The sequence below is a fragment of the Bos javanicus genome, chromosome 16 (assembly GCF_032452875.1).
Source record: "Bos javanicus breed banteng chromosome 16, ARS-OSU_banteng_1.0, whole genome shotgun sequence".
NCBI classification, from domain to species: Eukaryota; Metazoa; Chordata; class Mammalia; order Artiodactyla; family Bovidae; genus Bos; species Bos javanicus.
In genome coordinates, this window is record NC_083883.1 from 7,665,729 (window position 1) to 7,686,505 (window position 20,777).

At 39.5% G+C, this 20,777-nt stretch overlaps 1 protein-coding gene across 5 annotated transcripts in view; it reads left to right on the top strand.

Annotated features, from left to right (window-relative positions):
* The window catches only part of LOC133227545 (uncharacterized), a 48,473-nt gene extending 43,455 nt beyond the window's left edge, over positions 1 to 5,018 (top strand). For all 5 annotated transcript variants that reach the window (XM_061382144.1, XM_061382140.1, XM_061382141.1 and 2 more), the window contains 4 exons: positions 467 to 514; positions 2,479 to 2,561; positions 2,981 to 3,091; positions 4,746 to 5,018. In XM_061382144.1, the coding sequence (XP_061238128.1) occupies positions 467 to 514; positions 2,479 to 2,561; positions 2,981 to 3,070 (221 nt within the window). In that variant the 3' untranslated portion in view covers positions 3,071 to 3,091; positions 4,746 to 5,018. The remainder of the gene's footprint in view (positions 1 to 466; positions 515 to 2,478; positions 2,562 to 2,980; positions 3,092 to 4,745) is intronic.
* The last annotated feature ends 15,759 nt before the right edge of the window (positions 5,019 to 20,777 follow it).

Below are 20,777 nucleotides of genomic sequence, written 5' to 3' on the forward strand. Positions count from 1 at the left end.
GGCAATTAGTTGCCTTTTCCTTGTCTGTGGAGTCCTTAGAGCTGAACTTTCCAGTGTAGTAGCCATTAGCTAGATCTGCCTATCTATAATTAACATATTTCCACAATACTTAACTTGTTATATTGAAACAATCACAAAAAGCACACATAGCTTGGTCACACTAGCCATATTTCAAAAGTGTCCATAAGCATTGGCATTTCAGCTTCATAACCTTGAATGTAAGAGCTGTATTGGGCCTGTAGAAGTGTAAGGTTAAAAGGTAATTTTCTCAGCCTCTTTCTCATGTGAATATGTTCAAATGTGATCACCGTCTTCTTGAAGGGCTCTGACTCCACAAAGCACAGGGGAGGTTTGTGAGCCTGGAGGGAAGACCGGGAAGATGCTGTGTGAGCCAAGTGGAGGAGGAGAAATGGGTAGCTCAACTTGTGTAATAACTGTATTATTGCTCATGGTTATCTTTCTACAGACTGTTTTGTGGAAAACCTTGGCAGCAATGATGCGGAAGAGAATGCAGGTAGGGAACAACTCTCAGGTGGGATTTAGAGGGAGAGGGTTCCTGGACCATTTGAGTTACACCTGCTTCTTCAGAGATGAATATAAACCGAGGAAGAAGAAGGAAATATGTCTAGAGTTGTAGTTTGTTCTTTTCGTATTTTAACAATATAATAGAGTTATGTGTCCATGTAGTTGATTCTGTTGTGCTTAGAGTCATTTCTTCTTGCTTTTCCATTTAGAAATATCCTTTCTCACAAGACTCCTTGTTCCTTGCCCTTTCACCTGCCAAATATGAAAGCTTGGCTTCTGGTTATTACCTGCATTGTAGTATACACGCAGGACTTTGGCTTCATGTTTAAATTCTCCTATGATGGCCGTATCCTAGTGGCACAAAAGTCTCATAGTCACTTGACACTGGAGACCAAGTTCTGGCAGTGAGTGTCAGGTTGTGGGTGAGACATGAACTCTCTCCCTGTGCATTTTCAGGACGTGTGGTTTGCCCTCATGTTTGTCCTCACTGTTTATTCCTCATGTAAAGGGTGCTCTCAGGGTTGAATGAGTTAGAGCACACGTGCTCTTGCGTCCCTGCCTGGGCTGAGTCTGCTGGAGTTCATTTCAGAACCACACCTCCCCAAGGATGCTGTGCTGAAGGTGCTTCCACGTGAGAGCAGCCCATGTGTTCCTAGAGACCAGCATGGCTGCAGATTCTAGAGACTGTGAAGGGGCTGCTGGCTTTCTTTACACATGTTCTAGGAGCCCTACTGACCTGGTCTTCTGGGACTGACCAAACTTAGGTCAGAGACTCAGAGCAGCAGGACTCGGGGTGACTGCTCATCTTAGAACCCAATACTCCCTCCGGAGAGAAGCTCTCGGTGGTTTTGATCACAATCTTTGCATACTCCTCAACTCATTTATTTACCTTTCATTTTTTTTACTTGTTTTACATTTGAGTTGTGGTATTTTCTTATATACTTTGAGTATGATCTCCCTTTCTGATATATTGTTTGTAATTTTCTGTAGGTTATCTTTTCATCCTACTGACTGTTGAAGAGACTATGCTTTCACTCTTTTCTTGCCTTAGAAATTTGGTGAATTTCATTTGACCCTATATCCATGAGTTTACTTGGGGCTCTTTATTCTGGTCTTTAGGGCTATGCATGTGTTCCTATGTCACTATCATACAGCTTGGATCCCTATATCTTTGTAATGTACTTTGAAATCAGGAGGTGAGAAAATTTGAAATTAGTTCTCCAGATTATTGTGTCTGTTTGGAGTCCTTAGAGGTTCCATATATATTTTTGGATTTCTTTTTTCCATTTCTGGCTAAATGAAATTGAAAGTGTTTGCCTCTATCCTCTCTTAGGGTCTGGGAAACTTAAGGTGTTGCTGAGAGCATTAAGTATCTCCCAGGCCACTGAGGTCACGTCAGGCAACAGGATAGTCTCTGTTATGTGAACTTTTTGTCCTCCCCTCCCCTAGGACTCAGAAGATTCTCATGTCCATGTCAGGCCATTCCTGAGAGTGATGGATTGTTTAATTAAATAATGGACTCATTAGAGACTGTGGCCATACACACATCGTCCTTCTTCTAATGTTTCCATGTTGGAGAACTCTAGGGTTGGTGGAGGCTCAAGGAGGAAGGAAAAGAACAGTGACTAGAGGAGAGAAATGATGAAGGAAGTAGAGGGGAAACAGTGGTAGAAGAAGGCAAGCAAGGTCGTGGGCAGAGATGCATGGAGACAGTGACCACCTGGAGGAGGAACACGTGGAAATGGTGTCATTCCTCGTCACTCGTAGACAAGCTGAGGGTGGCAACAGGATGTTGGATGTCAAAGACCCACTTTTTCATTGCAGAAGTGAAACACTGAGGCCCTGGGAGGTCCCTGGAGAAAAGGGCACCAGGGGTCCCAAGGCCAGGTTGTGAGGGGCACAGGGTCCCCTGGTCACATCCTGACTCTAAATCTCCCCTTTGCTTTCCCACAGCCACTCCAGATGAGTGCTGCCCTCAGACACCAAGAAACTGCATGGTGCATATTGAGGATTTGGAGGAGAGCAAGACTATAGAGGTCATTTATTTCTTCTTTCGTATCTTTTAAAAATGTTCTCTCTTATCCTGATCAATAGACTCTTCTTTGCAACCCTTCCCTTTCTCCTCTTTCCCTCTTTTTCTGATTAGCCTTCTGCAGGACCTGGTCTCTTATAGGCACTTGGGGACCTAGGAGCTTATATAAAATCTATGAATCTATCTTCAGCCCTATTCCCCCATTTTCTGAGCATTTCCCTACTCCTGACCTCATGTCTGCACCCTTGAACCTGGTTTTGTCACCACGAGTGGCCTGAGCAGGACTTGAGGCTGGAGTCAGCAGGTCTGGACCCACACAGCTGAAGGGCCCCCATGAAGTCTGCACTGCCCTGAGCTACCCCATATGGTTGCTTTCCTACCCTGGGAGGGATTGGACCTGCTTGACTGATCTCTTCCTTCCAGATACCAAAAAGATCTCTGGTCATCTTTCTGAAGACTGCTTCAGGAGAAGTCAGCAGCGATGATGAGGAAGACCTGGAAGAGCAAGAGTGAACGTGGGACCTGGGGTGAAAGGTGAGGCAGACGAGGGCCTGTGTCTCTGTCATGACCCCATTCGCTTGTTGGTGCTTCAGAATCACCAGCAGAAACCATGGGGTCTGCTTCTGAGGGTCACCACAAATGTAGAGACAAGAGGGTGGTAACAATCTGTGCAGACGAGTGGAGGATGCCCTGAGCACGTCTCCCCAGGGCACAGGTCCCGTCCAGGTCCCGTCCACAGACGCCCCCGAGGTTGCTGGACTGGCTCTTCTGGCAGCTCTTCCATTTGCAGGGAGGCCGGGGGGCACTATGGGGCCACCATGTGCAGGAGTCCAGGAGCTGCTGTTCCAGAGTGCTCTCTTTAAAGATCCCCCCGTGGGGGTTTCCTCATCTCCCTCTGCAGGATCCAGCTCTGCCCTCCCAACCCTGCTAAAGGCAGCAGGGGGAATCCCTAGTCCATCACCAGCTGCAGAGAGAGGTTGGGGCGGCCCTGCCCTCCCCAGTCCTGGGCTCTGGGAACAGAGTGAAGGAGACACAGGTGCCCAGAAGCCGTGCAGGCAGGGCATCACCTGGCAGCTCTGCATCCCTGTGGGTGCTCCCTGGTCCTGATGGTCCCAGCCAGCCTGGGGGTGCCCAAGTCTGGGGTCTCTCAGGATCTGGAACCCTGGGGTCCTAGGTCACCTCAGGGCAGCATCTCTCAACCTGAATTTGGAGGTTCAGTAGATTCTTCTGTGTATGTGTCCAACTGAAGACACACCAGAAAGCAATTTAGTCCTTTGTGCACTTGGGATGGTGGCGCTAGTGGTAAAGAACCCTCCTGCCAATGCAGGAGACACAAGAAAAGGGTTTGATCCCTGGGTATGGAAGATCCACTGGAGAAGTACATGGCAACCCACTCCAGTGTTCTTGTGTGAAGAATCCCAGTGACTGAGGAACCTGGTGGGCTATCATCCATAGGATTGCTCAGACTCAGACATGACTCAAGCGACTGAGCAGCCCACTTGGGATGAGTGGCAGGATTCAAGTTACTCATGTTCCTTTTGTTTTGTTCCCAAGTCTGTCATTAATAACATATCTTGTTTTATTATAGTTTGAAAAGAAATGTTTTCTCTCAAATTTCAATGTTGTGATGTGCTAAACAGTTAAAATGTACTTTTTATAATATAAAACCAGTTTAAAAGCAGAAACCTCAGAAGAGTTTGGTTGGGGCTTATAAATGATTATTCAGGAAAACAGAGATTCCAGGTGATTGTCCATTTCCAATGCTCAGGTCTCAGGAGCAGTTGTACTGTGTAGGATGGGTGGGCATGTTCTCCTACCCTCCGTGTCATCTGACCTCCTGCTCCTCCCAGGGCCTAGAGGGAAGGGGGGACCCAAACTTTCAATCCTGAATCCCAAGTCCCCTGTTCCTTTGCCTGGGTCTCACTGTCCTGGGGACCCATCAGTTGAGGTTTGCCAGCCAGATGCCCAGGTGTACTTGCTCCTGTGGGACATTTCTAGACACTCCTTACTAACAGACAACACCCTCAGCAAAGAGCAGCAAACAGACCCAGTGCCCTGCAGATCTGAGCCCCAAAGCCAAGTCTAGATGCTGGGAAGTCTTCTGGGTCCTGCTCACCCTCCCCAGGGAGCCTTCCTCTGTCTGACTCTGCACCTCCCAGGCACTCCATCACCTGTGTTGTCGTTGCAGGCTCTCATCTGAATCCCTGAAGACCTGGACCTGGACCCCATCCTGGACCCCAGAGGTGGTGGAGCCCCCACAGCACCAGGAGCCTCATCTGGATCAGATTAGGGGAGGCCTCATTGCCTCTCTCCTGAGAGTCCTCATTTAGTACAGCTTCATTTGTTTTGCTGCGTTGATGTAGTATTAGTTTTATCTACAGTTTTATCTTTATGTTCTGTATATATCTATATGTTCCATATTTATAAGTAAGTTTTTTCATTAAATGTTTTTATCTATTTACTTTCAAAAGAACTTTTTGTAAAAACACGTATGTATAAAGTAACCCCCTCAACAGAGGTAGAACTTAAGAAATTGTCATAAGCCAGTCACCTTAGTGTCTACCACTGGGATCATTTCCCCCTTCACACAACTCAGTCTTTGTTGTTTAAGAAACTGCAAATTTATTTCTAACATCTATCCTTCTGTCATTGTCTTTTAGAATTCTGTTTTCTCATATCTGCTCATTCCAGTAGTCATAGGAGATCAATATTACCCTTTCAAGACTTGCATGTCAGGATTTTTCAGAACTCAGTCTGCTTTCAGGGTAAAAAGTTCATGATCCATCATTGATCTCCATTTGTAGCTTAAGCATGTTTCTCTCTTTTCTTCTGACACAGAGGATTTCTCTCCAAAAAGGCTCTTTACATTTTAGTTGTCATTCCTTATATTTCTCCTGCTGTTTTATTCCAGCTGCCCAAAGGACTATTCTCATTGACTGTGTTCTCATGGTGTACATTTGTCTCCCAAACTCATTTATTTTATAAGGTAAGTTTGTAAGTCTTAATCTCTCTCACCGAGCTCTCTCATCACCACATCCCTCTCCTCTCTGTAAACAACTTCTTTGTTCTCTGTTTCAATGACTACATTACTGTTTGGTTATTTTGGTTCACTGGTTTTGATTTTCAGTTTCCACATTCAAGTGACATCATACTGTATTTGTCACTCTGTCTGACTTATTTTCCTTAGCATAAAACCCTCTAGGTCCATCCATTTTCTCACAAATGACAAGATTTCATTCTTCTTTTTGGCTGAGTAATAATCCATGCATACCACAGCTTATTCATTCATCTCTTGATACACACTTTGAAAAAATACCCATAAATGGAATTGCTCAATCATATGGTATTTCTGTTTTTTAATTTTTGGGAAAACTCCATAATTAGAGTGTATACCTTAAGATATTACCGAAAAATTGACCCTAATATCTAAAGTGGGTATTTTCTAAATAACTGAATTATTTAGACTGACAATTCAGTTCAGTTCACTTCAGTTCAGTCACTCAGTCGTGTCCAGTTCTTTGGGACCCCATGGACTGCAGCACACCAGGCCTCCCTGTCCATCACCACTCCCGGAGTTTACTCAAACTCATGCCCATTGAGTGGGTGATGCCTTCCAACCAACTCATTCTCTGTCATCCCCTTGTCCTCCTGCCTTCAGTCTTGCCCAGCATCAGGGTCTTTTCAGTGAGTCAGTTCTTCCCATCAGGTGGCCAAAATATTGGAGTTTCAGCTTCAGCATCAGTCCTTCCAATGAATATTCAGGGCTGATTTCCTTTAGGATGGACTGGTTCGATCTCCATTCAGTCCAAGGGACCCTCAAGAGTCTTCTCCAACACCACAGTTCAAAAGCATCACTCCTCGGTGCTCAACATTCTTTATGGTCCGAATCTCGCATCCATTCATATTCATAACTACTGGAAAACCCATAGCTTTGACTAGAAAGACTTTTGTTGGCAAAGTAACGTCTCTACTTTTTAATATGCTGTCTCGTTTGGTCATAGTTTTTCTTCCAAGGAGTAAGTGTCTTAAATTCATGGCTACAGTCACCATCTGTGGTGATTTTGGAGCCCCCCCGCCCCAAAATAAAGTCTGCCACTGTTTCCATTGTTTTCCCATCTGTTTGGCATGAAGTGATTGGACCAGATGCCATGATCTTTGTTTTCTGAATGTTGAGCTTTAAACCGTTTTTTTTTTTTTTTTCACTCTCCTCTGTCACTTTCATCAAGAGGCTCTTTAGTTATTCTTTGCTTTCTGCCATAAGGGTGGTGTCATCTGCATATCTGAGGTTATTGATATTTCTCTCAGCAATCTTGATTCCAGCTTGTGCTTCAGCCAGCCCAGTGCTTCTCATGATGTACTTTGCATATAAGTTAAATAAGCAGGGTGAGAATACTTAGCTTTTGAAGTACTCGTTTCCTTATTTCGAACCAGTCTGTTGTTCCTTGTCCAGTTCTGACTGTTGCTTCCTGACCTGCATACAGATTTCTCAAGAGGCAGGTCTGGTGTTCTTGTATTCCCATCTCCTTAAGAATTTTGCAGACTTTGTTATTGTCCACCAGAATCAAAGGCTTTGACATAGTCAATAAAACAGAAGTAGATATTTTTCTGGAACTCTCTTAGTTTTTAAATGATTAAATGGATGTTGGCAATTTGATCTCTGGTTCCTCTGCCTTTTCTAAATCAGTTTGAACATCTGGAAGTTCATGGTTCACGTACTGTTGAAGCCTGGCTAGGAGAATTTTGAGCATTACTTTACTAGTGTGTGAGCTGAGTGCAATTTTGTGGTAGTCTGAGCATTCTTTGACATTTCCTTTCTTTGGGATTGGAATTAAAATTGACCTTTTCCAGTCCTGTGTCCACAGCTGAATTTTCCAAATTTGTTTGGCATATTGAGTGTAGCACTTTAACCTTGAAGTGAAAGCTGCTCAATTGTATCCAACTCTTTGCATCCCCATGGACTATGCACTCCTTGGAATTCTTCAGGCCGGAATACTGGAGGAAGTAACCTTTCCCTTCTCCAAGAGATCGTCCCAACCCAGGAATGGAACCCAGGTCTCCCGCCTTACAGGCAGATTCTTTACCAGCTGAGCCACAAGGGAAGCCCTTTTCTATGTTAACACTATTGAAAATCTTGCTTTTATGTATATTCCTCACCAATCGATACTGTGTAAGATGATACATGGTAGACTGTGGAAGAATTCTTATCCCCTCTCTAACGCATGATGCTAATTTCAAGTATTCATTTAAGCTTTCCTTGATTACTTATTATAACATGCTCTATCATAGTAAAGAAAAATTAGCTAATGTTATCTTGGATGTAGCTTAGGTAATAGAAAGGGCAAAAGTTGAAATTTTCTGATTAATATTCAAAGAGTAAGAAAACCTATCTAGCAGCTTAAATAGGCAATCATTCCTCATTGCAGTAAATCCATGATTATTAAATGACACTAATGACAGATTTTGTTTTACAACTTGAGCTCTGTGCAACTCTTCTCAAAATTTGCTGTGAGACATATTGGAATGTCCTCTACTTGTGGAGCAGAAAATTGGCACAATCCCGTCTTTCCCTTGGTGTTGATAAGCCTTAAAAAAGTGGTGGTTTAAAGACTTGGACTCCTTCCAAGTTGGTCTTAATTTTAGTTTACTACCCAGCATAGAAATGGCAACCCACTTTCCAGGCCCATTCTGGCCTGGAAAATCCCATGGACTGAGGAGCCTGGTAGGCTACAGTCCATGGGGTCGCAAAGAGTGGAACACAACTGAGCGACTTCACTTTCACTTTCACTTTCGCCCAGCATAGAGCATTCCTAGGACTTCTTTGACCCTTATCATTCTTTAACATGAAAATACATAACTGTGATATGGTAATAAATATCTCAAATAACATGAAAATATGTAACTTTGGCACAGTAGTAAATATCTTAAATGGTACTGAGTTACTATATGGTCTCTCCTTTTGTCACTGGCATGCAAAACTAAGCTTGCAAGTCTGGACTCTTCTGATTTGACAAGATGACTCATTTTGCATAGTTCAGATTGATCAACTAATATCAGACTCAACTCGATGGGAAAGTTGTTCAGTTGTGTCTGACTCTTAGCAGCCCCGTGGACTGTAGTCTGCCAGGCTCCTCTGTCCATGGAATTCTCCAGGCCAGAATACTGGAGTGTGTAGCTGTTCCAGGGAATCTTCCCAACCCAGGGATCAAACCCAGGTCTCCCGCACTGCAGGTGGAATCTTAACCATCTGAGCCACAAGGGAAACTACCCATTCCAGTATTCTTGATCTTTCCTGGTGACTCAGCTGCTAAAGACTAAGTTCTTGCAACTTGTCATACGTGATTATGAGCTGATTTGGGGGTGAGTTGACTATTAAGGTAGAAATACCTGTTTGTGTACTAGGCTGTGTCTAAAGGCACATTTAAAACATTTTGTTATATTTCATTGATATTTCTTGTATTCTAGAAGTTTTTGAAAGTGTAAATGTACTTAAAGAAATCCAGGATGTAGAAAATACAGGCATTCTATCTAACATTTTTTGCCTATAGTTGGTGCCAAGAGACATAGCAATAATGTAGAAAAAGAGTCTTTCCTTTAACTCACATTAACTTCATGAAATAGTGCCTACAAGCTGAGAGTTCTAGCTACCAGATACCCTAACCACCCTAAGACTGCTTCAGCCTCTGTTACTGTGATGTCTTGAAACATGGTCTCCAGAAAAGAAATGGATCCCTGGCAACTGTTTGCAATATTTAGCTACCAAAATAGCAAATAATATTAGAGACAAAATATGTGTGGGTGTTGTCAGTATCTATGAATATGTTTGTATACTTTTATACTTAAGGTTAGTGAAAAAACTTGAATGCTCCTATAAAATACATGGACTTCCCTGGTGGCTCAGAGGGTAAAGTGTCTGCCTGCAGTGCGGGAGATCTGGGTTTGATCCCTGGGTCAGGAAGATCCCCTGGAGAAGCAAATGGCAACCCACTCCAGTATTCTTGCCTGGAGAATCCCATGGACGGAGGAACCTGGTAGGGTATAGGCCATGGGGTTGCAAAGAGTCAGACATGACTGAGCGAGTAGATAGATAGATAAAATACATTGTTCAATTAATATTATTTTTCAGTTACATTAATACATATCAAATATACAAACATGTGCACATAACTAAAAATCTAACAATTTAATAATAAAAGTATAAAAATAAGCCACAATAATAAAGTAATAAAAAAACCTAGATAATACTATATAGAATGAATAATAAATCAAAATTGAAACCTAAAACTATGCTCAGAGATGAAGAGACCAAGTTTGTTAAACATTAAACAGAATAATTTTTTAAATTTAACTAATGATTTACTTCAAATGATTAAAAGAAATGTAGTTGATTTATAGATGGAAATTAATACACCAAAAACAAAGCAAATTGAATCCGTAAAATGTATTAAACAGTTCAGGAACTGATGGCTTTAGAAAAAGATAAAATGGTTTCTGATAAATCTAAATAAAGATGAAAAGAGTAAAAAAAAACCAGTAACTAAAATGGAATAGCTAAAATGTATGTGTGCATGTGTGTGTGCATGCGTTTGTGTATATATGACTAGATTGTGGTGGCAATTCAATGAATTTGAAAATCTTGAAACAAATTATACTCAAGCAGAGCCAGAATTTCATAAAATTAATCCAATGAAGCACAAATAACTTAATGAATCAGTATTCAGAGTAAATAATCATCAAATCAAAATTAAAAAAAAAACAAATAATGGCTTCTAAAAGTTAGTCAAGTTCAAATTAATTTTATGGGGCATATCCTATTTCTATGACAAATAACAATTCTCATTTTATAAAACAGCTACTGAGCATGGAAAAATGCAGTCTTCACTAAGTTTAAGCAATCTTGATTCTAAGCTGGATCACTCCAAAATAATTGCTGGAGACACAGGTTTGATCCCTCAGTCCAGAAGAGCTGCTGGAAGTCGGCACGGCAATCCACTCCAGTATTCTTCCTGGAGAATCCCATGGGCAGAGGAGCCTGGCAGGCTACAGCCTATAGGGTCGCAAAGAGTCAGACATGACTGAAACAACTGAGCACTAAAGTGATATTTATGAATGAATATATATATTGTCTTACAAAATATTAGTAAACGTGTTTCAGATGGCCATAAGAGAATTATGATCTACATTGATGGTTTCTTTAGAAAGGAATACATTTTATGTTAATACTGTATGTGATTCCAGTGAGTTAAAGCTATATAACCAGATTGAAAATTTCATGAAAAAGATTTTACACAAAATTTCATTTAATTAAATAAGGCAATCAACCTCTTAATAATTCTTAATTATATTAATAAAGAAGTTATGTATGAGATATATATTAACCTTGAAAAGAACATATTACCCATACTAGGACTAAGGACAGAATGCATGTGCTTATCTGCTAAGGCTTCTATAACAAATACCACAGACTGACTGACACAAGAGAATTGTGAAAAGTGAAATTAAAAGTTGCTCAGTCGTGTCTGACTCTTTGTGACCCCATAGACATAAGTCCATGGAATTCTTCAGGCCAGAATCCTGGAGTGGGTAGCCTTTCCCTTCTCCAGGGGATCTTCCCAACCCAGGGATCCGACCCAGGTCTCCCACACTGCAGGCGGATTCTTTACCAGCTGAGCCACAAGAGAGCTATATTTTTTCATAATTCTGGGGGCTGGAAATCCAAGATCAAGGTGCTGGCAAAGTTGATTTCTGGTATGACCTCTCTCCTTGGCTTGCAGGCCCTTTTTACTGTATTGGCACATGGCCTTTTCTCTGTGTGTGCTCCTGGTGTCCATTCTGCTTCTTACAAGGACATCAATGTTATTAGATTAGGGCCCCGCTCTTTGACCTCATTTCACTTTTAATTACTTTCTTCAAAGCCCTTATATCCAAACACAATCATGATGGGAGACAGGGCTGGATGTTTTGTTGTCATCATAAATTACATATTACATATTACATCATAAATTACATATTACATATGCATTAACATAAATTTACATCTATGTTATGCCTTGGTCCTTTAAATCATACAGGGACAAGCAGAGAGATTTTAAACAAGAAATATTATAATAATTGAGTTTGCATTTAGTTATGTAGTTCTCTCCACCAGTCTTCTTTATTTTGATGTATGGCTTCAAGTTGCTGTCTAGTGTCCTTGTGTTTACATCAGGAAGACTCCTTTCTGCATTCTTATAGGGCAGGTCTACAAACAACAAATTCCTTGAACTTTTGTTTACCTTGATTTTTTTTAAATTGAAGTCTAGTTGACTTACAGTTCTGTGTTAGAAACAGGTTTATAGCAAAGTGCTTCCGTTGTGTACTTACATATATGTGTCTATATATATGTATATTCTTTTTCAGATTATTTTTCATTGTGGGTTATTGGAAAATATTGAATATAGTTCCATATGCTATAAACTGTTTAAATTTCTTATTGAGTTTGAAATTTTGCTAATCAGATATGGAATTCAGTGGATTATTTTGTTGCTATTAAACAGCAGTTTAGGAATGCCACCCCACAACTTTCTGGCCTCCATCATTTTTGCTAAGAAATTGACACTTAATGTTGTCAACCACTTGTTTGTGGTAAGTAGCCTCTCTCCTTTTGATTTCAGGGTGCCCTCTTTGTCTTTTGACAGTTTGATTATAATGTGTCTCAATGTGGATACTGTTGTATTCATTCTTCTTGGAGTTCATCGCTGCTGCTTCTAAGTCGCTTCAGTCGTGTACAACTCTGTGCAACCCCATAGATGACAGCCCACCAGGCTCCCCGTCCCTGGGATTCTCCAGGCAAGAACACTGGAGTAGGTTGCCAATTCCTTCTCCAATGCATGAAAGTGAAAAGTGAAAGTGAAGTCGCTCAGTGGTGTCTGAACCTCAGCGACCCCATGGACTGCAGCCTTCGAGGATTACATATCCTATTTGTGTAAAATCATATCTTCCATCAAATTTAGAAACTTTCAGCCATTGTATCATCACATACTGTGTCACTTTTTCCTCTCCCACTGGGACTCCTAGTCTGCATTATCAGTAAGTTTGATGATGTCTTACAAGCCTTTTATGCTGTTTGTTTTTTTTTTTTTTTGTCTCTATTAGTTTTTCTTTCTGCCCCTCAGACTGGATAACTGCAATTGATCTCTCTTATATATATACACTTTTGTCTTCCTTAAATCTCTTGTTGAAATTCTCTAGTGATTTTTTTTTATATAAAAAATAGTTCAAAGCTCTCCAACTATTTTTAAGTTGCCTTCTTGATTTGATATTTATTGATTGCTATAAGCTTTGACTTTTTTCAAGACTTAAGCAAAATCAATTCTGATTTTTTTTGTTTACTTTTACTGTGTTTGTAGAGAGACAAACTATACAATCATCTTGTACCTTTTATACTTTTCAACTCCAGAATTCTTGTTTGGTTCCTTTTTTATAGTTTCTCTCTTTATTGATATCTATCATTCTTGAGGCATTATTTGCATAATGTCCTTTAGTTTTGTCCATAGTTCCTTTACCTCTTTGACTATAAGACAATAGAGTCTTTTTCTAGTAAGTCCAATGTCTATACTTCCACAGAGACAATTTTGGTTAATTTTCCTATGAGTGAAGCATACATTTTTTTTTTTTACATGTTTCATTATTTTTTGTTGAAACCTGAACATTTTAAATTTTAGACTTGTTAATTCTGGAAATTAGATTCTTCTGCCACCTTGAAATTGTTTGTTGTTGCTTTCTCTGCTTTGTAATTGGATGTTTTTTTAATGAGTTTTGTAATCTATGTTTGTAAAGAATGTATTCATTGATATGTGTGGTCTGCAGTCTTTCTTCTTTTGGTTAGGTGATGTTGCGTGATGTCTTTGGATGCTTATAAACGGAAACAGAACCCAAAATTCTCTTAGTCTTTGCATACCGGCTCTTTGTTGCAACACTCCTTTATCCTTAGCTGGCCAGTTACCGACCTTGCTCAGTCTTTCCTTCCTCTTTGTGCAGAGCCTAAAGATCAGTCTGAGGTAACAGTTTAGAGTCGTCTCAGGTTCTCTGTTTTGTTTTTTTTTTTTTTTTTTTTAACACAACTGTTTCTCTGGGCATGGACATAAATTTCTATATTCCCTAATACTCATGTGAGATTTTCAATGCCATAATTCTTCAAAGACTCTTTCTTCACAAATTTTCCTCTCAGACTTCTATCAGTTTGTTATTGTTCCTCAAGTTGTAATCATTTGCTGTATGCAGCAGTGGGTTCTTCATTTGCTTTCCACATTTTCTGAAAAATAGCCCTCTGTGTAGACACTTTTCTGCCCTGAGGAAGTTCTGGATCAGGTGACGCAAAAATGAAACAGACACATGTAGCCCAGTGTTTATTGCATCACTATTTACAATAGCTAGAACATGGAAGCAACTTAGATGACTATCAACAGATGAATGGATAAAGAAGTTGTGGTACATATAAACAATATAATATTATTCAGCCATAAAAAGGAATGCATCTGAGTCATTTCTAATGAGATGGATGATACTAGAGCATATTATACAGAGTGAAGGAAATCAGAAAGAGAAAGCTAAATACTGTATACTAACACATGCATACAGGATCTAGAAAGATGATACCAAAGGATTTATTTACAGGGCAGCAATAGAGAAACAGATTTAGAAACAGACTTATGGTTGGGGAGAGGGAGGGGGTGGGGAGATATATGAAGAGAGTAACATGGAAACTTATATTTACTTCAATTCAGTCTCTCAGTTGTGTCCGACTCTTTGCGTCCCCATGAACCACAGCACGCCAGGCCTCCCTGTCCATCACCAACTCCCAGAGTCCACCCAAACCCATGTCCATTGAGTCGGTGATGCCATCCAATCATCTCATTCTCTGTCATCCCCTTCTCTTCCTGCCCTCAATCTTTATATAATCTATATATATACATATATATAATATGGAGAGAGACACACACATACATATGTGTGTTTGTGTGTAAGGCATAAATGGCTTAACTTTTCCACACAATTTGTCCTGTAAATTGTCAGCCTTATCATTACACTGAGTAACACTGTTTGTCTTCAGTAATGTTATTTATTATTATTATTATTTATTATTTTTTTATTTTTTATTTTTTTTAACTTTACAACATTGTATTGGTTTTGCCATATATCAAAATGAATCTGCCACAGGTATACATGTGTTCCCCATCCTGAACCCTCCTCCCACCTCCCTCCCCATACCATCCCTCTGGGTCGTCCCAGTGCACCAGCCCCAAGCATCCAGTATCGTGCATCGAACCTGGACTGGCGACTTGTTTCATATATGATATTATACATGTTTCAATGCCATTCTCCCAAATCATCCCACCCTGTCCCTCTCCCACAGAGTCCAAAAGACTGTTCTATACATCAGTGTCTCTTTTGCTGTCTCGTATACAGGGTTATTGTTACCATCTTTCTAAATTTCATATATAAGTGTTAGTATACTGGTTTGGTGTTTTTCTTTCTGGCTTACTTCACTCTGTATAATACGCTCCAGTTACATCCACCTCATTAGAACTGATTCAAATGTACTCTTTTTAATGGCTGAGTAATACTCCATTGTGTATATTCATTACTTTTTCTGGTTTCCCTTTTCCTTTTATTTTTTTTTCTTTTTCAATATTATTTTAAACTTTACATAATTGTATTAGTTTTGCCAAATATCAAAATGAATCCGCCACAGGTATACATGTGTTCCCCATTCTGAACCCTCCTCCCTCCTCCTTCCCCGTACCATTCCTCTGGGTCGTCCCAGTGCTCTAGCCCCAAGCATCCAGTATCGTGCATCGAACCTGGACTGGCATCTCGTTTCATACATGATATTTTACATGTTTCAATGTCATTCTCCCAAATCTTCCCACCCTCTCCCTCTCCCACAGAGTCCATAAGACTGTTCTATACATCAGTGTCTCTTTTGCTGTCTCACACACAGAGTTATTGTTACCATCTTTCTAAATTCCATATATATGTGTTAGTATACTGTATTGGTGTTTTTCCTTCTGGCTTACTTCACTCTGTATAATAGGCTCCAGTTTCATCCACCTCATTAGAACTGATTCAAATGTATTCTTCCTAATGGCTGAGTAATACTCCATTGTGTATGTGTACCATAGCTTTCTTATCTGTTCATCTGCTGATGGACATCTAGGTTGCTTCAATGTCCTGGCTATCATAAACAGTGCTGCGATGAACATTGGGGTACACGTGTCTCTTTCCCTTCTGGTTTCCTCAGTGTGTATGCCCAGCAGCGGGATTGCTGATCATAAGGCAGTTCTATTTCCAGTTTTTTAAGGAATCTCCACACTGTTCTCCATATTGGCTGTACTAGTTTGCATTTCCACCAAGAGTGTAAGAGGGTTCGCTTTTCTCCACACCCTTTCCAGCATTTATTATTTGTAGACTTTTGGATCGCAGCCATTCTGACTGGTGTGAAATGGTACCTCATAGTGGTTTTGATTTGCATTTATCTGATAATGAGTGATGTTGAGCATCTTTTCAAGTGTTTGTTAGCCATCTGTATATCTTCTTTGGAGAAATGTCTATTTAGTTCTTTGGCCCATTTTTTGACTGGGTCATTTATTTTTCTGGGGTTGAGCTTTAGGAGTTGCTTGTATATTTTTGAGATTAGTTGTTTGTCAGTTGCTTCATTTGCTATTATTTTCTCCCATTCTGAAGCCTGTCTTTTCAACTTGCTTATAGTTTCCATTGATGTGCAGAAGCTTTTAAGTTTAATTAGGTCCCATTTGTTTATTTTTGCTTTGATTTCCAGTATTCTGGGAGGTGGGTCATAGAGGATCCTGCTGTGATGTATGTCAGAGAGTGTTTTGCCTATGTTCTTCTCTAGGAGTTTTATAGTTTCTGGTCTTACATTGAGATCTTTAATCCATTTTGAGTTTATTTTTGTGTATGGTGTTAGAAAGTGTTCTCGTTTCATTCTTTTACAAGTGGTTGACCAGATTTCCCAGCACCACTTGTTAAAGAGATTGTCTTTAATCCATTGTATATTCTTGCCTCCTTTGTCAAAGATAAGGTGTCCATATGTGCGTGGATTTATCTCTGGGCTTTCTATTTTGTTCCATTGATCTATATTTCTGTCTTTGTGCCAGTACCATACTGTCTTGATAACTGTGGCTTTGTAGTAGAGCCTGAAGTCAGGTAGGTTGATTCCTCCAGTTCCATTCTTCTTTCTCAAGATGGCTTTGGCTATTCGAGGTTTTTTTGTATTTCCATACAAATTGTGAAATTATTTGTTCTAGCTCTGTGAAGAATACCATTGGTAGCTTGATAGGGATTGCATTGAATCTATAAATTGCTTTGGGTAATATAATCATTTTCACGATATTGATTCTTCCAATCCATGAACATGATATATTTCTCCATCTATTAGTGTCCTCTTTGATTTCTTTCACCAGCGTTTTATAGTTTTCTATATATAGGTCTTTAGTTTCTTTAGGTAGATATATTCCTAAGTATTTTATTCTTTCCGTTGCAATGGTGAATGGAATTGTTTCCTTAATTTCTCTTTCAGTTTTCTCATTATTAGTGTATAGGAATGCAAGGGATTTCTGTGTGTTGATTTTATATCCTGCAACTTTACTATATTCATTGATTAGCTCTAGTAATTTTCTGGTGGAGTCTTTAGGGTTTTCTATGTAGAGGATCATGTCATCTGCAAATAGTGAGAGTTTTACTTCTTCTTTTCTGATTTGGATTCCTTTTATTTCTTTTTCTGCTCTGATTGCTGTGGCCAAAACTTCCAAAACTATGTTGAATAGTAATGGTGAAAGTGGGCACCCTTGTCTTGTTCCTGACTTTAGAGGAATTGCTTCCAATTTTTCAACATTGAGGATAATGTTTGCTGTGGGTTTGTCATATATAGCTTTTATTATGTTGAGATATGTTCCTTCTATTCCTGCTTTCTGGAGAGTTTTTATCATAAATGGGTGTTGAATTTTGTCAAAGGCTTTCTCTGCATCTATTGAGATAATCATATGGTTTTTATTTTTCAATTTGTTAATGTGGTGTATTACATTGATTGATTTGCGGATATTGAAGAATCCTTGCATCCCTGGGATAAAGCCCACTTGGTCATGGTGTATGATCTTTTTAATGTGTTGTTGGATTCTGCTTGCTAGAATTTTGTTAAGGATTTTTGCATCTATGTTCATCAATGATATTGGCCTGTAGTTTTCTTTTTTTGTGGGATCTTTGTCAGGTTTTGGTATTAGGGTGATGGTGGCCTCATAGAATGAGTTTGGAAGTTTACCTTCCTCTGCAATTTTCTGGAAGAGTTTGAGCAGGATAGGTGTTAGCTCTTCTCCAATTTTTTGGTAGAATTCAGCTGTGAAGCTGTCTGGACCTGGGCTTTTGTTTGCTGGAAGATTTTTGATTACATTTTCAATTTCCGTGCTTGTGATGGGTCTGTTAAGATTTTCTATTTCTTCCTGGTCGAGTTTTGGAAAGTTGTGCTTTTCTAAGAATTTGTCCATTTCTTCTTCGTTGTCCATTTTATTGGCATATAATTGTTGATAGTAGTCTCTTATGATCCTTTGTATTTCTGTGTTGTCTGTTGTGATCTCTCCATTTTCATTTCTAATTTTATTGATTTGATTTTTCTCCCTTTGTTTCTTGATGAATCTGGCTAATGGTTTGTCAATTTTATGTATCCTTTCAAAGAACCAGCTTTTGGTTTTGTTGATTTTTGCTATGGTCTCTTTTGTTTCTTTTGCATTTATTTCTGCTCTAATTTTTAAGATTTCTTTCCTTCTGCTAACCCTGGGGTTCTTCATTTCTTCCTTTTCTAGTTGCTTTAGGTGTAGAGTTAGGTTATTTATTTGACTTTTTTCTTGTTTCTTGAGGTGTGCCTGTATTGCTATGAACTTTCCCCTTAGGACTGCTTTTAAAGTGTCCTACAGGTTTTGGGTTGTTGTGTTTTCATTTTCTTTCGTTTCTATGCAAATTTTGATTTCTTTTTTGATTTCTTCTGTGATTTGTTGGTTATTCAGCAGCGTGTTGTTCAGCCTCCATATGTTGGAATTTTTAATAGTTTTTTCCCTGTAATTGAGATCTAATCTTACTGCATTGTGGTCAGAAAAGATGCTTGGAATGATTTCTATTTTTTTGAATTTACCAAGGCTAGCTTTATGGCCCAGGATGTGATCTATCCTGGAGAAGGTTCCATGTGCACTTGAGAAAAAGGTGAAATTCATTGTTTTGGGATGAAATGTCCTATAGATATCAATTAGGTCTAACTGGTCTATTGTATCACTTAAAGTTTGTGTTTCCTTGTTAATTTTCTGTTTTGTTGATCTATCCATAGGTGTGAGTAGGGTATTAAAGTCTCCCACTATTATTGTGTTATTGTTAATTTCTCCTTTCATACTTGTTAGCATTTGTCTTACATACTGTGGTGCTCCTGTGTTGGGTGCATATATGTTTATAATTGTTATATCTTTTTCTTGGATTGATCCTTTGATCATTATGTAGTGACCTTCTTTGTCTCTTTTCACAGCCTTTGTTTTAAAGTCTATTTAATCTGATATGAGTATTGCTACTCCTGCTTTCTTTGGGTTCCTATTTGCATGGAAAATCTTTTTTCCAGCCCTTCACTTTCAGTCTGTATGTGTCCCCTGTTTTGAGGTGGGTCTCCTGTAGACAACATATGTAGGGGTCTTGTTTTTGTATCCATTCAGCCAGTCTTTGTCTTTTGGTTGGGGCATTCAACCCATTTATGTTTAAGGTAATTACTGATAAGTATGATCCCGTTGCCATTTACTTTATTGTTTTGGGTTCGAATTTATATACCTTTTTTATGTTTCCTGTCTAGAGAATATCCTTTAGTATTTGTTGGAGAGCTGGTTTGGTGCTGCAGATTTCTCTCAGCTTTTGCTTGTGTGAGAATCTTTTGATTTCTCCTTCATACTTGAATGAGATCCTTGCTGGGTATAATAATCTGGGCTGTAGGTTATTTTCTTTCATCATTTTAAGTATGTCTTGCCATTCCCTCCTGGCTTGAAGAGTTTCTATCGAAAGATCAGCTGTTATCCTTATGGGAATTCCCTTGTGTGTTATTTGTTGTTTTTCCCTTGCTGCTTTTAATATTTGTTCTTTGTGTTTGATCTTTGTTAATTTGATTAATATGTGTCTTGGGGTGTTTCGCCTTGGGTTTATCCTGTTTGGGACTCTCTGGGTTTCTTGGACTTGGGTGATTATTTCCTTCCCCATTTTAGGGAAGTTTTCAACTATTATGTCTCAAGTATTTTCTCATGGTCTTTCTTTTTGTCTTCTTCTTCTGGAACCCCTATGATTCGAATGTTGTAGTGTTTAATATTGTCCTGGAGGTCTCTGAGATTGTCCTCATTTCTTTTAATTCGTTTTTCTTTTATCCTCTCTGATTCATTTATTTCTACCATTCTATCTTCTAAATCACTAGTCCTATCTTCTGCCTCTGTTATTCTACTATTTGTTGCCTCCAGAGTGTTTTTAATTTCATTTATTGCATTATTCATTATATATTGACTCTTCTTTATTTCTTCTAGGTCCTTGTTAAACCTTTCTTGCATCTTCTCAATCCTTGTCTCTAGGCTATTTATCTGTGATTTCATTTTAATTTCAAGATTTTGGATCAATTTCACTATCATTATTCGGAATTCTTTATCAGGTAGATTCCCTATCTCTTCCTCTTTTGTTTGGTTTGGTGGGCATTTATCCTGTTCCTTTATCTGCTGGGTATTCCTCTGTTGCTTCATCTTGTTTAAATTGCTGAGTTTGGGGTGTCCTTTCTGTATTCTGGCAGTTTGTGGAGTTCTCTTTATTGTGGCTTTTCCTCGCTGTGTGTGGGTCTGTACAGGTGGCTTGTCAAGGTTTCCTGGTTAGGGAAGCTTGTGTCGGAGTTCTGGTGGGTGGAGCTGTATTTCTTCTCTCTGGAGTGCAATGAAATGTCCAGTAATGAGTTATGAGATGTCTATGGTTTTGGGGTGACTTTGGGCTGCTTGTATTTTGAAGCTCAGGGCTGTGTTCCTTTGTTGCTGGAGAATTTGCTTGGTATGTCTTGCCCTGGAACTTGTTGACCCTTGTGTGGTGCTTGGTTTCAGTGTCAGTATGGAGACATTTGATGAGCTCCTGTCAATTAATGTTCCTTGAGGTCAGGAGTTCCCTGGAGTCAGGGTTTGGA